The sequence below is a fragment of the Colletotrichum tamarilloi genome (assembly GCF_030869305.1).
Source record: "Colletotrichum tamarilloi strain Tom-12 chromosome Unknown Scaffold_54.1, whole genome shotgun sequence".
NCBI lineage: Eukaryota > Fungi > Ascomycota > Sordariomycetes > Glomerellales > Glomerellaceae > Colletotrichum > Colletotrichum tamarilloi.
Genome location: NW_026849437.1, coordinates 47,266 through 63,302, shown reverse-complemented (window position 1 = coordinate 63,302; position 16,037 = coordinate 47,266). Strand labels below are relative to the sequence as shown.

Sequence of the window (16,037 nt, the reverse complement as noted above, 5' to 3'; positions counted from 1 at the left end):
CCGCATTTCATATTCACGATCTGGGCGGGCGTTGGGAAAAGGCATGGAAAAGTTTGGAGGCGAATGATACAAGCCTGGTCTTGGGCATGGTTTGGCGGTGCTGACCATGCATGGGGATCCATGGTTTACACGAATATTGGGGAGTGTCTATGCTGGCATAAGCATTGTTCACTTTGTATGAATAAAACGGAAGACTCGGACTACGGCATATTCGGCGACAGCATGCCATTGCCTTTCTTGCTACAGTAGAATACCCCACCATGAATGTAAGATGATGATGAGGCAATCTATCCTGTCAATTCACAATCGTCTCGGTTCACGAGTATGCAGGTTTACCTGGCGTTTGCAGTTTTCTCCTTTTCCCCACGAGTCACGTCTTCGGCCTCCCGCGGGTTAAACGGGGGTGCTTTCGCCGCCCCCCGGCCCCGGAGTCAACGTCTGTTCTCGGGTTGTCCAAGCCTTTACCAAGCATACCCAAGCCAATTCTTTCCTCCCCTTCATCACAGAGCCCCCCTTCACAAGTTGACACCGCACCATGACCACTCAAGCTTTGCATCATGGCACCAGGTGGCCAAGACTCGGGTCCTCGTGTCCTATTCGGACGAACTGCGACGGTCAATCTTATTCCAGGGACCGAGCCAACCCCACACCGCGCATATGGATTGGGAATGGTGGTGTTTTCCCCGACCTCGCCCCGAAAACCCCGCGATCTATCTGAATCCTTCTAGAGATCTAACTGGGCTAGGTGCCGTCCGCTCGCCCGGCGTGCAGGAGGGTAGCTGAGGCTAATGCCGGCGACAGGAAATGGAGTGGTGTGGTGTTCAATACCTGCAGCAGATGACGTGAGTAGCATCTCTGCTCAATCCAATTTCCTGCCAATCTCAAACCTAGCACAAGAGGAAGAAAAAGAATATGAGACGACGGGAAAGCTAAGGAGCCACGGGAGCTTTAGTCTGCTCAAAGAGCTAATTTGTCTCGGAGAATCGTTGCATTCCTCCACCAGTTCCGAACGTGGCTAAGCTTTTGGAGGAGTCGGGGGGACCAGGGGGGGAAAAGGCAAGAGGGGTAATCTACTAAACTTTGTCTTCATCCCATTGACGGAAGAAAATTCCCAAGCTACGGCTACTACACCATCGCGAGTGGGGGACAGCCAAGTATCCCAGCATCATCCCAGACCTGCCAGGGGTGTGGAGTAAAGTAGGTACAGGCCGTTTCCATTTGCCTCTCGCCGGATTCTACGGTGTAATACCCTAAGCTTTTGTTGCTCGATCTAATTTTCCCTGCAGGACTTTGGAGATTCGGGTTCGTTCTACCAAGCGAGCGGAGAAAGAAGCTGGGTTCCTGGCCCTGGGAGGTGCGGCTGTCTGCTCGGGGTTGCATCAAGGATTCGAGAGCTTTTCCTTGGCTGCACCGGCGTTCGACCGGGGACGGCGTGGCAAGGTTCAGGTGGTAAACGAAGCTGTCGGTATACTCGTAAAGGGTAAAGGGGGACCTGAGATGGTTCTCGTATATGAAGAGGATGGGCGTCCGGTGCGACGAAGGACGTCTGCATGTGGAGTTGCCCCTACTTCCTCAGCTTCGTCTTCAGCTTCACAGTCATTACCACGCAGCACCCAGCAAGCAGCAGCACCTCCTGAAGAAGACTGGAACCAGACAACCACCACAGAAGACTCCACGATGAAGCCTCAAGCCCTCCTCTCCGCCGCGGCCTTCCTCCCGGCCTTCGTCTCGGCTGCCCCGTCAGCGGACAAGAGAGCCGCGAAGCCTCCCGCGTTCTTCCTCGCCGGTGACTCGACTACCGCGGTGCAGTCTACTGGTGGTGGCGGTTGGGGCAATGGCTTCCTCAGCTTCCTGAAGAAGCCGGCGTTCGGCACAAACTACGGCCGCAACGGACGTACCACGGTCGACTATGTCAGCCAGGGACACTGGGCTACCGTCAAGGACGCAGTCAAGTCCAACACGGCCAACTTTGATGTCTATGTGACGATTCAGGTGAGTCTTATACTGCCTCATCCTTACCATCACCTTCTCGGACCTGCTAACATGGCTATCAAATAGTTCGGCCACAACGACCAAAAGCCCGAAAAGAACATCTCCCTCGACCAGTACCAGACAAACCTCGGCAACCTCGCCAAGGAAATCAAGGCCCTCGGCGCGACGCCCATCCTCGTCACCCCTCTCACGCGCCGCAGCTTCAACTCGGCGGGCGTCGTGACCAACAACCTCTCCAACGAGCGCGAGCGCACCATCGCCGCGGCGACGGAGACCAAGACTACCTACATTGACCTCAACCTCAACAGCCGCAAGTACGTCCAGGCCATCGGCGAGACAAAGGCCCACTCGTACAACCTCGTCGAGAGCGACAACACGCACCTCAACGCCGAGGGCAGCGTCGTCTTTGGACGGTTGGTGGCGGACCTTGTGCTGCAGAAGAACAAGGGGCTCGAGCAGTGGTTCACGCCCAACAAGACGTTGAGCGATGAGATTTGGAAGGCGATTAACAGCTCCACTGTCTAAAAGGGGCTTCTGGGGAAAGGCCTGTACTTTCGTATTTTTCGTATTCAACTGGATGTTGATAATATCTATTGAAATTGCCTCATAACCTTGCTTCGTTGCCAATGATTGTTATGGTGTAAATTTTGCTAAAAATGTGAGATTTGAACTTTGTGGCGGGCAGAATGTTACACATGCTTTGATGGGTGTCTAGGAGCCCTCATTCTTACTCGTCACTTTTCTTCAAGTCTAGAAAGTCAGTCCTGTGGATCCAGTGCAGGGGCCGAATGTGACAGTCCATAAGTCAAGCGAACTCCCTAGCATGATCTTTTACTAAATGTAAGCAGGAGAAAGCTGAACTCCCCTTCTTGAACTTTGGAACCACTTGAGAAACTTTCACTAAATAAGACCGTCTCACGAAGACAATTATGATAAGTGACGATGCCTATTTTGAGAAACCCAAAAAGTATTGGGCCAACGCGATCGAATTTCGCGTCGCAAGTTTAGTCGGGAAATCTTCGTCAGCCTCGAATCAGATTCCCCAGTGTATCCCGTCGGCTTATAGAACAGCAGTAATACGTGTGTAAGTTGGAAACGACCTTGCTAAATAGCCAACATCTGGCATGTACCAAACTGGCACCGCATTGTTAGTAATGCCAAGAGAAATTTCGGGTATCTTGTCTCTATCCCCGCTACTCATGCCGTCATGAGTCTCTGCTATTTTCTCCCAGAGTCGCTCTTCAGATAGTCCGTGGCTGGACGGAGGATGATGAGATTGTGGTGCGAGCAACCTAGAGTCATTATATTTGCATATAAGATTCATGTGAAAAGGCTAAGCTGCGCCGCTCGGAGTTCCAAAGTGCTGCCGGCGCCAATAATGGTCACGAGGGATGGTTCCACGTGGGTCAATCGAACTATGCACGGCATGTGATATCTGGCTATCTCTGGATGCTAAAGCTGGGGCAAAGGCTATGAGCATAGGATTCAGTTGCGATTGAGCTCAGGCTTGTCAGAGACCTTTGGTGAAAGCGTAAGGCACATGCTGTGCCGAAGAAGCAATCTTGTCCATCTGGATCACAGGCAGCAGAAATTCAAATCAATATCAGGTTGCGATGGAACATGGAATGGCATATTTCAATGGAAAGTTGGAGGTTGAGATGGAAAAGATTAGATAAGATGGAAGACTGGTGGAAGACTTGCAGAATACGTACACAGTAAAATGCATGTGAAGAAGGTGCCCCTCAGTCAGGGTACAGTGCGGCATACAGTGACCAAGCTCCCCCGCCTTCCCCAGAAAAAGATGCCATCCGACCGAGGTTCGTCCCCTCGTTTCGGCCCCTTCCTGCCCTGCTGCTGCTGCCGCTGCTCCCCTAAACGCTGAGGTGGGAGCTTCCGTCCCGCCGTCAACGGAGGGTCGAGACCGGAGCTTACCCTTAGGGCAGTGACGAAGTGGGATTGGACCGGCCAACCTCCCCCCTTTAATCGGATCATTGTCCGCTCATCCAGTCTTTACTGTGCACTCGGAAAGTCGTACTTACATATTCTCTTACCTTATAGAGCCCCTCCCTCGGCTCTTGCGATATAACCAAGGTCGCGACGTCCCACCGAGCTGACCAACTCCAGCTGCGCGTCTCTTGCTGTTCTCCTCGTCGTGCAGCTTCCCAGTAGCTGCCACGACCTCCGTATTCTGTGTTTCTTGGTTCACAGAATACCCTCACTCGACAACGCTGCATTCCTCGCAAGACTTCGACCATGGTCCTGGCACGAACTCTCCGCCCCGCGGCGCGGGTGGCACGCCTCCTCGAGCATGCGACAACGAGACCGATCATCCCCTCACCTTTCCTCCGCCGGCGTGTCCTGCCTTCGACCTCCGCTAGTGTTCATACCACCTCTCCAAAGACCCAAGAAGCCGCGGCCCTGCGCCAGGAACCACAGGTCGAAGTGGCTGCAACGATACCCGACCCCACGCTGCGGATAGACCCGAAGGCGCAAGCAGAACTAGAGGTGGTTGAAGTTGCTATTCTACCGAGTCGCCAGGAGCTTCTTATCACCGGTCAATCTGATGGCCAAAAGCATACGAAACACATAGACGTGGCTTGGCTCCGAGACCGTTGTGGCTGCCCGCACTGCGTCAGCCCTTCCTCGGGCAACAAGTCCTTCTCCACCGCCGAAATCCCAAGCGGAATTGCCTTCGAGGGCGCAAAGGAGATGCCAAATGGCTCCTATGAGATCCGCTGGACAAACGACATCCCGCGAGCTGCCGACGTTGGCCACGTTTCCGTCTTTCCCGCCACCGGCCCCCAGAGTCTGGCGGGGTTGTTGACCGAACGGCCAGTCCTTTTCTTCCATCATACCAGTGTGAAAAAGGCCCAGAGATATATGTGGAATAAGGAAACCCTTCTTGATAAGCTTGAGAGGATCGACTATAAAGACTACATGGAGGGAGGCCCCGCTTTCAGGTCAACCGCCCTTTCGCTCGCCAAGATTGGGCTCGTTTTCCTCACCAATGTGCCTCAAACCGAAAAGGCCGTAGCTGATATAGCTCTGAAATTCGGCGCCGTCAAGGAGACATTTTATGGCCACACCTGGGACGTCATCTCTAAACCGGATGCTGAAAACGTTGCCTACACCTCCTCTTACCTAGGCCTACACTCGGACATGCTCTATCTCGACTCGCCGCCTCGCATCCAGCTCCTCCATTGCTTGGAGAACTCGTGCTCAGGGGGTGAGTCCATTTTCAGCGACGCCCTACACGCCGCCACCTGGCTCGAAAGATTCCAACCCGAGTCCTACTCTGCATTGGCCAAATACCCGGTTCCCTATCACTATGCCAAGAATGGTTTCTTCTACCGCCAAGCTCGGCCCGTCATCGCTGATAAAATTGGAGAAGACCGCGAGGTCTGGTGGTCCCCGCCTTTCCAGGCGCCTCTCCCAGGCACGCCCGATAAAGCAAGCTCTGAAACTTGGCAAGCCTGGATCAAGGGAGCGCGGATATTCCAAGAAACCCTGGAGCAAGAAGACAATATGTACCAGCACAGGCTCCAACCGGGCGAGTGCGTGCTATTCGATAACCGACGCGTCCTCCACGGTCGCCGTGCATTCGACACGGCAAGCGGGCGCCGCTGGCTGAAGGGTACATATGTCGCCGATGAAGATTTCAAAAGTGCCCTACGGCCGTTCCTCGAACCCATCTGAGGACGTGGAAGATGTTGGATCAGAAATCTAGAAAGCAACATGAACTTGGTTTGATGCGCTCAGTCAGTCGAGACTATGCATGTACATATACCTTAGTCTGGTGCATTTTGGAGAGCCAGCATTGTGGTGCTGGTTTTTAGTCACACACTATGTGTACACGATGGAGTTACATGTCCAAATGGAGATCGTGGCAAGTCAATCGAGGAAATTGTGGTCGCTGGTCTTCAATAACCTACGTATAATCCAGCAACTTACTTTTCGATCAACGAAGCCTAACGCCAGATTGAAGAGGAATGAAGAACACGTGCTCTCTCCCTCTCATGATGCACTACTTTTTTTGTCTGCGGAAAGGCAAATACCCAAAAACCACTGCCCAAACGCCCCGTCGTCAATGTCATATCATGATGTCCCTCGAACCATTCCTACTAGGAGATGCCAATGCCTCCTAATCCGTACCAGTGAACATGCGTTTCGCTACTTATCATATGAGCCTCGGTTGTGGTGCATCAGCCCACCTTCAGCACCTAAGACTCCCAGTTCTTAGCCTCGACACCTTCAGGAGGGACTGTCTCGACCTTGCGGTTCTTGACGTCCTCCCAGTCGGTGCTGAGCGAGGTGCCGTTGCTCTCGGTGAAGGACTTCATCATGGCGCGCCGTGCCTCTGGCGTGGCGTCCTTGTACAGCGTCTTGAAGAACCCGTTGATATCGGAGCTATCGTCATCGTCGGCGCCTTCGAGCTTATCCCAGTTCTTGGGTCCGGACTTGGAAGAGGTCGGGTATGCGGGACCAGAGGTCGCGGCGGCCATGGGTTGCGCGGTTGCGATTGTAGTGGGGGATGGGTTGGACTTGTTCGCTGCCGGAGCGGCGCTGTCGGCGGGACGTTGCAGTGTAGGCCACTTGACGGCCTCCGCCTTCTTGAGTTGGAACTCAACCTTGTTCGCGGTGACGATGTGCTTCGAGCCAGCGGGGTCGATGCGGCCGTGGAGATGGATCGTGTAAGAGGGCTCATGGCCGGGAATGTGCGACATGCTGATCTGTTGGAAAGCTCTGTTAGCATCTGCCTGGTGCTTTGTGCTCATTTCAAGCAGGACATACCTCAGAATCGCCATAGTCGACCTTGAAGTCGTCCTTAGGGATGTTCTTCGCAAAGACAGTGACTGTCAAAGTAGTACTGCTCTGGAAGAAGTCCACACGCACATCCTTCTTGGGCTGCGGCTTCGCGACCGCCTCCGCCTTGGCCACCTCAATCTCCTCCTTTGTAAACTCCTCCACCTCATCTGTATCAGGACCATCAAGCGAGATGTCAGGCGCAAACTTCACCGTCACCTTTCTCTTCTCATCGTCCCCCGCAAGCTTCTCCAGCCCGCCCAGGATCTGCAGCCGCAAAGCGCAAATGGAGTTCCAGATCGCCCCAAACTTACTCTGCGCCGGATCCTCCGTCTGCCTGACAGCCGTTATCTCATCCTGCAGCGCCTTCCTAGTACCCTGCGCGAACCCCTTGTCGTCGACCTCGGGCGCCCTCAGCTCGGCCATGCTCTTGCCCTCGACCATGCGCTGGGCCCAGGTGGCGCAGGTATCCGCGTTGGCCAGCTCACCGAGACGGAAGTGGGCGACGGCGCGGCGGTACTGCGCGTCGGCCATGAAGGGGCGGTTGTTGCGGCCCGCGGCGGCGACTTGGGCGAGTTCGGCGTCGCGGAGGGCACGGCGGAAGTCCTTTGTGCCGATGTAGGCCTTGGAGCGGCCGATGAGCCACTTGGGGGATTTGATGACCTTGATCGCCTTGGAGAGCTGGGTGATGGCGGTTTCCCAGTCTCTGTTGTCGACGGCGGTCATGCCGGCTGCGCCGGCTGTGTATTCGGACATTTTGGAATATTTGCTTCTTTGGATGCTGGGGGAATGGGAGGTATTCGATGCGGACCGAAGTGAGCTTGGAAAGTCGAATGACTGCTGTGCCGTATTTATTCCTACGACGAAGTCTCAAAGAGAAGAAGCGTGGGTTGAAAGGAAATAGATAGCAACCCGCTTGCAGTGGAAGGGAGAAATGCACACGGTCAGTGAACAAACGGTGATGCAGGAAAGGTAGCTGCAGACCCAACAAGGTTCAGTCGGTGCTGCCTCCAGCTCAGAGGGGTCAGACTGTTCTGGAAGCTGTGGTGGGGCAGCCTCTCCACTTTCCGCCACCAAGTTCGGTCAGCATACCTTCACCAACCGACTCACCGAAACTGGCTTGCTTCACCGAATATATATATCACGAAGCATCTCCTTATTGGGGTAATTGCAGAAGCAGCGCATGTGTAATCTAGACAAGATTTGCTCAGGATATATATCGTAGTAATAGTTAGAAAAGACTATCTTGCAACAAGAGGTCGGGCTCCACTTGAATATCCTACAGGAAAATGTCAACAAAGGCGCCGAAAACAATGGTAACCACATGATGAATCGAAACATCGCCGCCTGAAACCCTCGAGAGCATCACCGAGGGAGTCATCCGGTCAAGCACCTCGACTCATGGTGATAGCCGAAGCGCTTTTGCTCCCTATAGCCTCCTGCCTCGTCCGACGCCCATTGCGCCTGTCCGTCCCGACGTCGTTGAATGCACTGCTATTGTACTGTCACCCAACTTGGACCGAGTCGTTGTAATCGTCGGGTACCCTATTTCGCATTCTTGCAATTCCCAGAGTCTTTCGTCATTACCTCAATGCAGAAATCGTGTCTCATTAAAATTAATTATGTTCTACTTTTGATAAATGACCATGTTCTAGAAGTGAAGGCAACGGTCTTGATCTCTACAAGTCCCCCTTGTCGCTAATGCCAGGGGTAATCTTCTCATCTGGATATTTGCGGGCAAACATGCCAAGCGCCTTGATCGGGAACGTGAACTTGTAGTTGGGATACGCAATCGTGCAACTCTTGTTGAAAACCCCTTCCATCGTCTCCTGGAGCCATTCACCATTGGCTTGCTGGCGGTCCATGAGGAATTGGATACCCTTTCGAAGGGGCTCCATGTGGGGGTACTCAGCCTCCAGCAGGCCGATCAGGGCCCAGGCGGTCTGCACTACTAGGGATCCTCTCGGGTGTTCATGGTACTCCATTGTCTCGGAAGCCTTTCATCGTCAGTTCGGGTGCTTGGAATAATTGAATAGAGGCACACTTACTTTGTAGCTCTCGGACCATCCACCATCCTCTCTCTGCTTGGAGATGAAGAAGTCACAACCCCTTCTGGAGACTTTGCTGGTGCTGTAGGTGTCTCCTGCGAAGGCCAGACTCTCCAACGCAAACATACCCGCATAGGTGAAGCAGATACCCCAGCTTCCGTACCAAGAACCATCAATGTTCTGGTGGGAACGGATCCAGTTCACAGCACGCTTGACAAAGATGCGGATGTCATCCTTGCGGTAATCGGGCCAGTGCTTCTGGAAGAGCGACAAGACCGTGACGCAGGCAGTGGTGCATTCGGGGTAGTCGTACTCGATCATGATACGGCCAAAGACCTCGGCGGCATTGAGCAACTCCATGTACTCGCCCCCACGACGCTGTTCGTATGAGCCCACGCCTCCGGTCTCGTTTTGGTAAAGGAGAATGGAGTCAATGGCATCAAAAATACGTTGGTCATCGAGAAGCTGGGGGTAGCCCTCGGTCTTTTGCAGCAAGATGACGGCCTTGAGCGCCTCAGAAATGCAGTCACTGACAGCGTAGCCTTGTTCCCTGTTGCTGAAAGGCCAACCGCCCTTGCGCTGCTGGCGGTAGCACTTGTCCGAATCTTTGCAGTTTTCACGAATCTGCTGCCTGTCGAGGAAGCCGAGGGCCTTCTCCAGCATGGGGCGCCAACGATCATCAGTCTCGAGACCAGCAGCGACGACTGACTGAATCATGAAGGCGGTGTCCCAGCATTGGACGCCGTTGGTACCGTTGCCCAGCATGCCCTCGGCATTGACCCATAGGGAGTCCATGATTCTGTCAGCGTGTCGACGAACGGTGTAAGCCCCTGGGCCGTCCCGAATGTAGCAGACAATGTGGTTCATGGGGCCATTGACTGGCGCCAGACCTAGGTAGTCCGTGTTGGCATCCTCCATGTCAACCAAGTCACTGGTCCAAGCTTCAGCTCTCTCCTTGATCCAGTTTGTTCGCAGATAGGGGTTCCAGATATTGACCAAGCACCAGTTCACCGTGTTGAGCAGCCAGGACTTGGGGTTGTAGTTGTCGACCTGTGCGATGCTGTTGCGGTTCGCCTTCCAGTTGATGGATGCCCAATTCTCGGGGAAGAGCTCCTTCTTGAGGTCGCGAATGACTTCAGTCTCTTCACAAGTCCAGCGCTTGGAGTATACGTATGACATTGGCAAGAAGACCTGACGAATGTGAACCCACCACCGCCAAGGGGCAATGGGGACCCAGTCTGGCAGCAGCCAGATCTCGGGAGGAACAGGGTTGACAATCTCCCAGTCCACAACTCCCAGGACAGCGAGCCACCACTTGGCCCAGTGCGGCCCTTTCGTTGCGCCACCGAGCTCATGAAGTCTTGCTCTGGCCTTCACCATGATGGGCTCCTCAGCATCGACGCCAATAAGGCGCAAGGTTGTATAATTCATGGAGGTGCCAAAGACGGTACTGATACCTTCGGTATGGAGACCCCAGCCACCCAACTCAGGATGCGCGCGGGCGAAGAGATAGTTCTTGATTTCGGTCGCGAAGGCGGACGAGATGGGCGTCTTGGTGACATACCAGGCGATAACGGCACTTGGGAGTAGGAACATGGGACCGCCGTATTCGCAACCCCAGTCGCCGTAGGGAAGTTGGAGCTTTTCGACAAATTCGAGGCCGTTGCGTGTTGCATCGAGTGGATTTTCTGGCTCGGGAAGGATTGGGAGGTCCTGTGTGTGCGGGAGACGTATTAGCGAAGAACAGTGACATATCTGTCATTCAAAGTCGCAACAGTAAAAGGTGGACTGACAAGAGGAAGACCCAAGTAGTACTTGTCGGCGTAGGTCTGGGGCCAGTCCTTTGCGGCGTCGTCGCCCTCCAAGTATTTCCAGGTGTGTCGGCCGTCCTCGTCCTTCATCCTCCATTTTGTGCGATCGGTTTTGGCATCGATGCGGGGCTTCTTGGGCCATTCCTGCTCGGCGATGGCTTCTGCAACACGCTTGCGAGACTGAACGGATTTGGCCCCAAGAGTGCCATTGCTCGACGCAACGGATGGGGCTTTCTCGGCGACCATGGCAGGCGGTAATTGTCCTCTGTGTGACGGCGGTTGGAGTCGTCGTGGTGCAGAGAAGGAGCGATGTTGAGGGCCGCCTGGATCGAATTGGAGGTGGGATGGGATTCATGCACTTGTTAAATGTTGGCCCAGTCAGCTCCCAGAAGGCGACGCCCCCTGCGCGTCTCTCTGAGGCGGTGTCCCTCCAATGACAGGAAGATGCATGTTCTCGGGAGAAACCCACCACATCCTCGTACGAGATCCCTGCTGGAAATCAGGATTTGGTGGAGATGGAAACAGGGTAATCAGAGGTGTTAATAGTCCGTCTTGATCGACATTGCCAGTCCTTGGGCTCTCGAGGCATCGTTGATGGTCTGTCGCAGCTGACTTTGGCTCAAGATTGTTGGGGGCATTTCAGCTGTACTTCAGTAGTTGACGGGCGAAACGCAAATTCCCAGGCCATTTGACAGGTGCCAGGATGTCGCACAGTTCCAGACCAGCGCAAAATAAACTTCAGCGGCACCGGCTTTCGAGAGCCTAATACCAAAGATAGCTTAGCTAAGCTGTTCATCACTCCATCATCTGGTGATTAGGTAATGACCCACCATCTCCCCATGCCGCACGGTGCTCTTCCCACTAGCAGTGTCTCTCCCATCATTGGCCAATGGCTTTGAGATGTGGAGCGCCTCCTTCGTCCGTTCCTGCAGCTCCTACCTCCAGCTTCTCTTGCACACCATCTTCTTCGTACCAACCCTCCAATAAACGACAATCCGCCAAAACCCTAGAGTCTGACCAAACTTTGCGGGCGCGTTCAGAGGATTTCAAGCGTTGCCAATTCAACTACATACAGATCCATTGCCTTGTCTTTGACTTGATGGACTTTGCTACACCCCCGTTGCTCAAGGGCCGCCGAGAGGGCCAACTAACGCCACAGCTGTCTAATCCGAGTCAATCAAGCAACGTCGTGACCATCCCCGATCCGGATCCACATAGGAATGCCATCGGGCTCGCCATTGTGAAGTTGGAAGATATCCTTATATCTGCTCGAGAATCATTGCTACAGTCTCGAGAAATATCTATTCCCTTCAGGACCCGACCTTCCACAAACCAATCCACGAGCAACCATGGCCCATCTCGGACAACTCGATTAGCAGTTCGCTTCCCGGGCCGCACAGCAGAGGAAGCAACCAAGTTCAGTTCGTAATCATGCTTGGTTGACGGTAATTTGTTCCTGACGTTCAGCCGATACAGCACGTATCATGCGCATCATGCAACTGTCCCTGAGCGCCCTGACGGAAGGCCGGCTGATTACCAAGAGGTGTGCGCTCCATGATCTGCCTCCTGATAGTGTCAAGTGCTGAGAGCATGGCGGAACAGGAACATCTACTATCAGGACACTGATTTATTCAAAAGACAGTCCATCGTCGACAACCTCGTTGATGACCTTGCCTTTACGCTGGGCCTCGGGAGGGAGGACCTCGGTATAGTGAGTGACCCCTATCTTTGATAGACGTAATCTCATGACCGTTCCTCAGGTTGCCGCAAGTAAAGGCCTTGTGTCTGGGCCTATTATTCTGCGTTCCAGGACTTCCGAAGTTGACGCTTCTTCAAGCGAGCACGTACGGAGCACCAAGACTTGACCACAGCTGTTGCTAATCAAGATCCAGGGGATCCTCATACCCTCAGCCAGGACTGTCTCCGAGATTGACTTTGGTCCAGCACATTGGGTCTTAGTCATCGAGAAAGAGGTTGGACTGGTTTGGTGTTGGCTGCAAAACATTGCTGACTGGAACAGGCAACGTATCGGACACTGGCATCGGCGAGGTACTAGGAGACTTCAGCCTTTGGCTTGGGCATTCTGGTCACGGTCAGTAGATTTACCTACGGGAACAGCAGCACTACCACTTTCTGACATATCCATAGGGCAAAGGTTACCCAGATTTGAACACCAAGCAGTTCGTACACCTTCTGCACACAGCCAAACCTGAGCTTCCAATTTTCGCTCTTGTGGACTTCGACTGCTATGGTATTGCCATCATGCGCTGCTACAGCTACGGCACACGGGGACATGCACACGAAAAGGCAACGACTGTACCTAGCATGCAGTGGCTCGGCATAAAAAGCGACGATCTCGCATTCCGTCAGGATGCAACCCCTAGCCACGGGCCCGATATCAACGGCAGCCAAAGGCGGCCTGGTGCGAGCTTGTTCGACTCTACTAGTTCTCTTACGCTGCGAGATAGAACGCGCGCTATCAACACGATCAAGGAAATCGAAGAGGACGGCACCGAAAATGATCAAGAATGCCGACGAGAACTACAGGTGATGCTGTTTCTCGGCATCAAGGCAGAGATCCAAGCTGTGGACAACGCAGGAGACATGTCGAGATGGCTCGATGAGCACTTGGGGACTTTCTGATCTGTCGCACTCGCGCATGTGCGTTTCTAGCGTTGTCTTTGGAGTCTTTGTTTCGATTCAGGTGCTGGCTTGACGTCTGCTTTTGGGCTGGCACAGGGTGAACAGTGATGTCCATTGAAGAGGAAGAGGAGCCGTGCGGAGTGCGCACACGAGCTTCTAACACTGTACCTCCACACACATCACCCGAAAATTTCTACCTCACTTTCAAGACTCATTTTAGGTCCTCAGATAGCATTTACAAAATCTCACCGAAAATGGCACCCAAACTCTCAGAAGAGGAGATTGACGATCTCATTTACTTTTCAAGGGCCGGCGAGCTCGCTGATCTCGAAGAAACCCTCAAGTCCCTGTCGGAGCGCGAAGGCGCTACCGTAGGCGAGATCATCACCGCCGCCAAGGATGAGGGCAAGTCAACCTGCCTGCACATGGCTGCCGGTAATGGTCATCTCGGTAAGTTATTGCCTCTTTGCGCTTGAAACTTCCAGCATTTGAGCTAATTCGTTGTACAGATATCGTGAAGGCCCTCGTCACAGCCTTTGACAGCCGTCCTGCAGAGGAGAAGAAGGCGTACGTCGACGCCGGCAACGAGTTTGGCAACACAGGTCTGCACTGGGCGTGCTTGGGCGGCCACCTTGAGGCAGTCAAGTACCTCGTCAGCCATGGCGCTTCCCCTGCGGTGGCTAACGACAAGGATCAAATTCCTCTCGATTCGGCGCTTTTCAACGACAAGCGAGAGGTCGCGGACTGGTTCTTGGCGCAATCTGAGAAAATGGAGGGCGGAAACCAGGAGGAAGGGCTGAGCGGTGCTGCGTCTGGCATTGAGATTGAGGATGATGGTGCCGTTGAAGAAGACAAGGGCAAGGATAAGGCTGGCGAGAGCAGCAAGAGTTCATAGATGGGATCTGGCTTATGAGTTAAAGACAAAAAATCAAATGAGTGAACGACTATTGACGACGCCCGAGCGGGCTCTTTTGCTGTGCTGTGATTGTAGGCTATCTGAGGAATTTACTACACTTTTTCTACTCGCAGCAGCAAGCGAGTTGAGTTGACATGGAATGTATCGAGTTGCAAGAGCCATCCGCGACACTTGTGGCTCAACCATTCACAAAGGCATATCAAGCTCGCGACAATATTATAGGATTCCAAGACAACTCCTTCTTTGACACTGTTCGCGGCACCTGGTAGTCATTGATGCACGTTTTACATTGACAATTGAGTATTGAATCATTTGATGCTGGGTCCCCTTAATGTTCAGGAATCTAGAATCGGATTTCTTGCGTGCCTATCTGATGCTAGGCCAACTTGTCAACATACGCGGCATTCTCCATGTTTGCTTGCATGCGGGTTATATGACAGCTATCTACCCATAAGTATATGTTGAATGAGTGAAAGAAGAAGAGTTGTTAACAAGGTCCTGGAATCAAATGACAAGATAAAATAAAAGCTAGTGAAAGAATACGAATTGCCAACGAATGTTCCGCACTCCTATTCAGAGACGCAAAGAAAAAAGGGGGAACATCTCAACTATACTCTCCCAAAATGCTACTTCAGTAGCCATACGTCTCCTGAGTTCTCGACCACCTAAAGAGCCCGCTTCTCAAGCCCACACTTCTTCAGACAGTCCTCAACCTCCAACACAAGGTTCTTCGGAATAGCTTGGCGCACCCGATCAATATCCTCCCCAGCAATGCTCGACCCGAACGAAGTCTCAATCATGACGTCGCTTAGCGCAAACAGCTGCGCCGCCACCATGGCGGTGCCGCCCTCGTCCGAGGTGAAGGACACGACGGCCGAGGCCGGGGTACACTCGGGGTTCACTTGGGTGTGGAAGGATCCCTGGGGGAAGACGGTCATTTGGTTGGGGCGCAGGTCGGCACGGATGACGCGCTGCTTGCCGGAGGCGTCGAGGACGCCGGCTTCGGGGACCATTTCGGTGATGAGGCGGCCCGAGGTTACGACGAGGAGTTCGGAGGCGCGGGGGTGGAGGTGGAGGAAGGACATTGCGCAGGCTGTTTGTGTGTTGTTAGCTTGTCTTTTCCCAACGTTTTGAGGTTGTATCTTTGGTCGTACCGGGTAGGGAGGCGACGGCCATGCTGCCGCCTAGGCCGGTCACAGCTGGGAAGGTTTGGCGGTTGGCGAGGGCGCCTTGGGATTTGTTGAAGTCGTAGATGAAGTCTTCGTCCTTGGCGAGGAGACGGTATCGGGCTGCGCCGCTAGTAATGTGTTAGCAGCTAGTTCCAGTACCAGTTTAAGTTAAGAATTCTCACACACCTGTCCGCGAGTTGAAGTTGAGCAGTCAAGCTGAGACCCGCGACCGACTCATTGTCTCTGCGATGAGGAGCAGCCATGGCGAGTGAGGACAGGGCCATGGCGGCGAGTGGGAGGTTTGCGATTAGCATTTTGATGTTTGTAAGTTTAAGTGATATGAGAATAATGAGTATTAAAGCAGTTGCTTTGATTGCAGTTGATTTTGTGACGAGTCTGTTGATCCAAACCAATTCTCCTGGGTATCATGATGGCTTTTATGTGAAGATATTGGCAACTTCAACGGAGCATCTCACTGCATCTGCGACATTACATTCCAAATCATCTTGATCCAAATCGCCAGCTGACAGTATCCCAGCTCTGCCCGATCCCAACTCGAACAAAAGCATGAAGCCCTCCCGAAAGCTTCAACTATCCTGTCTAGCTAAACACTGCCGCGCTCACTGCCTTGAAGAGTGCCCGACAGATGAAGTGA

The 16,037-nt window shown here is 53.4% G+C and overlaps 8 protein-coding genes across 8 annotated transcripts; 5 read left to right on the top strand and 3 right to left on the bottom strand.

Moving 5' to 3' along the window:
* Positions 1-324: 324 nt before the first annotated feature.
* CTAM01_10907 (uncharacterized protein) lies at positions 325-783 on the top strand (the record flags this gene model as incomplete). The annotated part of the gene is made up of 1 exon (XM_060526919.1): positions 325-783. One exon carries the CDS (start codon positions 325-327, stop codon positions 781-783), a length of 459 nt encoding a protein of 152 aa, XP_060378410.1.
* Positions 784-1,497: 714 nt separating this feature from the next.
* On the top strand, positions 1,498-2,517 carry CTAM01_10906 (GDSL-like Lipase/Acylhydrolase; the record flags this gene model as incomplete). The annotated part of the gene is made up of 2 exons (XM_060526918.1): positions 1,498-1,992; positions 2,059-2,517. The coding sequence occupies 2 exons, from the start codon at positions 1,498-1,500 to the stop codon at positions 2,515-2,517; spliced, it is 954 nt and encodes a 317-aa protein (XP_060378409.1).
* A 1,728-nt stretch (positions 2,518-4,245) lies between these two features.
* On the top strand, positions 4,246-5,688 carry CTAM01_10905 (TfdA family Taurine catabolism dioxygenase TauD; the record flags this gene model as incomplete). The annotated part of the gene is made up of 1 exon (XM_060526917.1): positions 4,246-5,688. The coding sequence occupies one exon, from the start codon at positions 4,246-4,248 to the stop codon at positions 5,686-5,688; it is 1,443 nt and encodes a 480-aa protein (XP_060378408.1).
* Positions 5,689-6,212: 524 nt separating this feature from the next.
* CTAM01_10904 (CS domain-containing protein) lies at positions 6,213-7,551 on the bottom strand (the record flags this gene model as incomplete). Its single annotated transcript, XM_060526916.1, has 2 exons — positions 6,213-6,722; positions 6,784-7,551. 2 exons carry the CDS (start codon positions 7,549-7,551, stop codon positions 6,213-6,215), a joined length of 1,278 nt encoding a protein of 425 aa, XP_060378407.1.
* A 923-nt stretch (positions 7,552-8,474) lies between these two features.
* On the bottom strand, positions 8,475-10,900 carry CTAM01_10903 (squalene/oxidosqualene cyclase; the record flags this gene model as incomplete). Its single annotated transcript, XM_060526915.1, has 3 exons — positions 8,475-8,792; positions 8,844-10,556; positions 10,637-10,900. The coding sequence occupies 3 exons, from the start codon at positions 10,898-10,900 to the stop codon at positions 8,475-8,477; spliced, it is 2,295 nt and encodes a 764-aa protein (XP_060378406.1).
* A 1,238-nt stretch (positions 10,901-12,138) lies between these two features.
* On the top strand, positions 12,139-13,297 carry CTAM01_10902 (type IIB DNA topoisomerase; the record flags this gene model as incomplete). The annotated part of the gene is made up of 4 exons (XM_060526914.1): positions 12,139-12,197; positions 12,257-12,365; positions 12,547-12,636; positions 12,803-13,297. 4 exons carry the CDS (start codon positions 12,139-12,141, stop codon positions 13,295-13,297), a joined length of 753 nt encoding a protein of 250 aa, XP_060378405.1.
* Positions 13,298-13,551: 254 nt separating this feature from the next.
* Positions 13,552-14,192, top strand: CTAM01_10901 (uncharacterized protein; the record flags this gene model as incomplete). Its single annotated transcript, XM_060526913.1, has 2 exons — positions 13,552-13,747; positions 13,807-14,192. 2 exons carry the CDS (start codon positions 13,552-13,554, stop codon positions 14,190-14,192), a joined length of 582 nt encoding a protein of 193 aa, XP_060378404.1.
* A 686-nt stretch (positions 14,193-14,878) lies between these two features.
* Positions 14,879-15,696, bottom strand: CTAM01_10900 (uncharacterized protein; the record flags this gene model as incomplete). The annotated part of the gene is made up of 3 exons (XM_060526912.1): positions 14,879-15,306; positions 15,368-15,510; positions 15,569-15,696. 3 exons carry the CDS (start codon positions 15,694-15,696, stop codon positions 14,879-14,881), a joined length of 699 nt encoding a protein of 232 aa, XP_060378403.1.
* Positions 15,697-16,037: the final 341 nt, after the last annotated feature.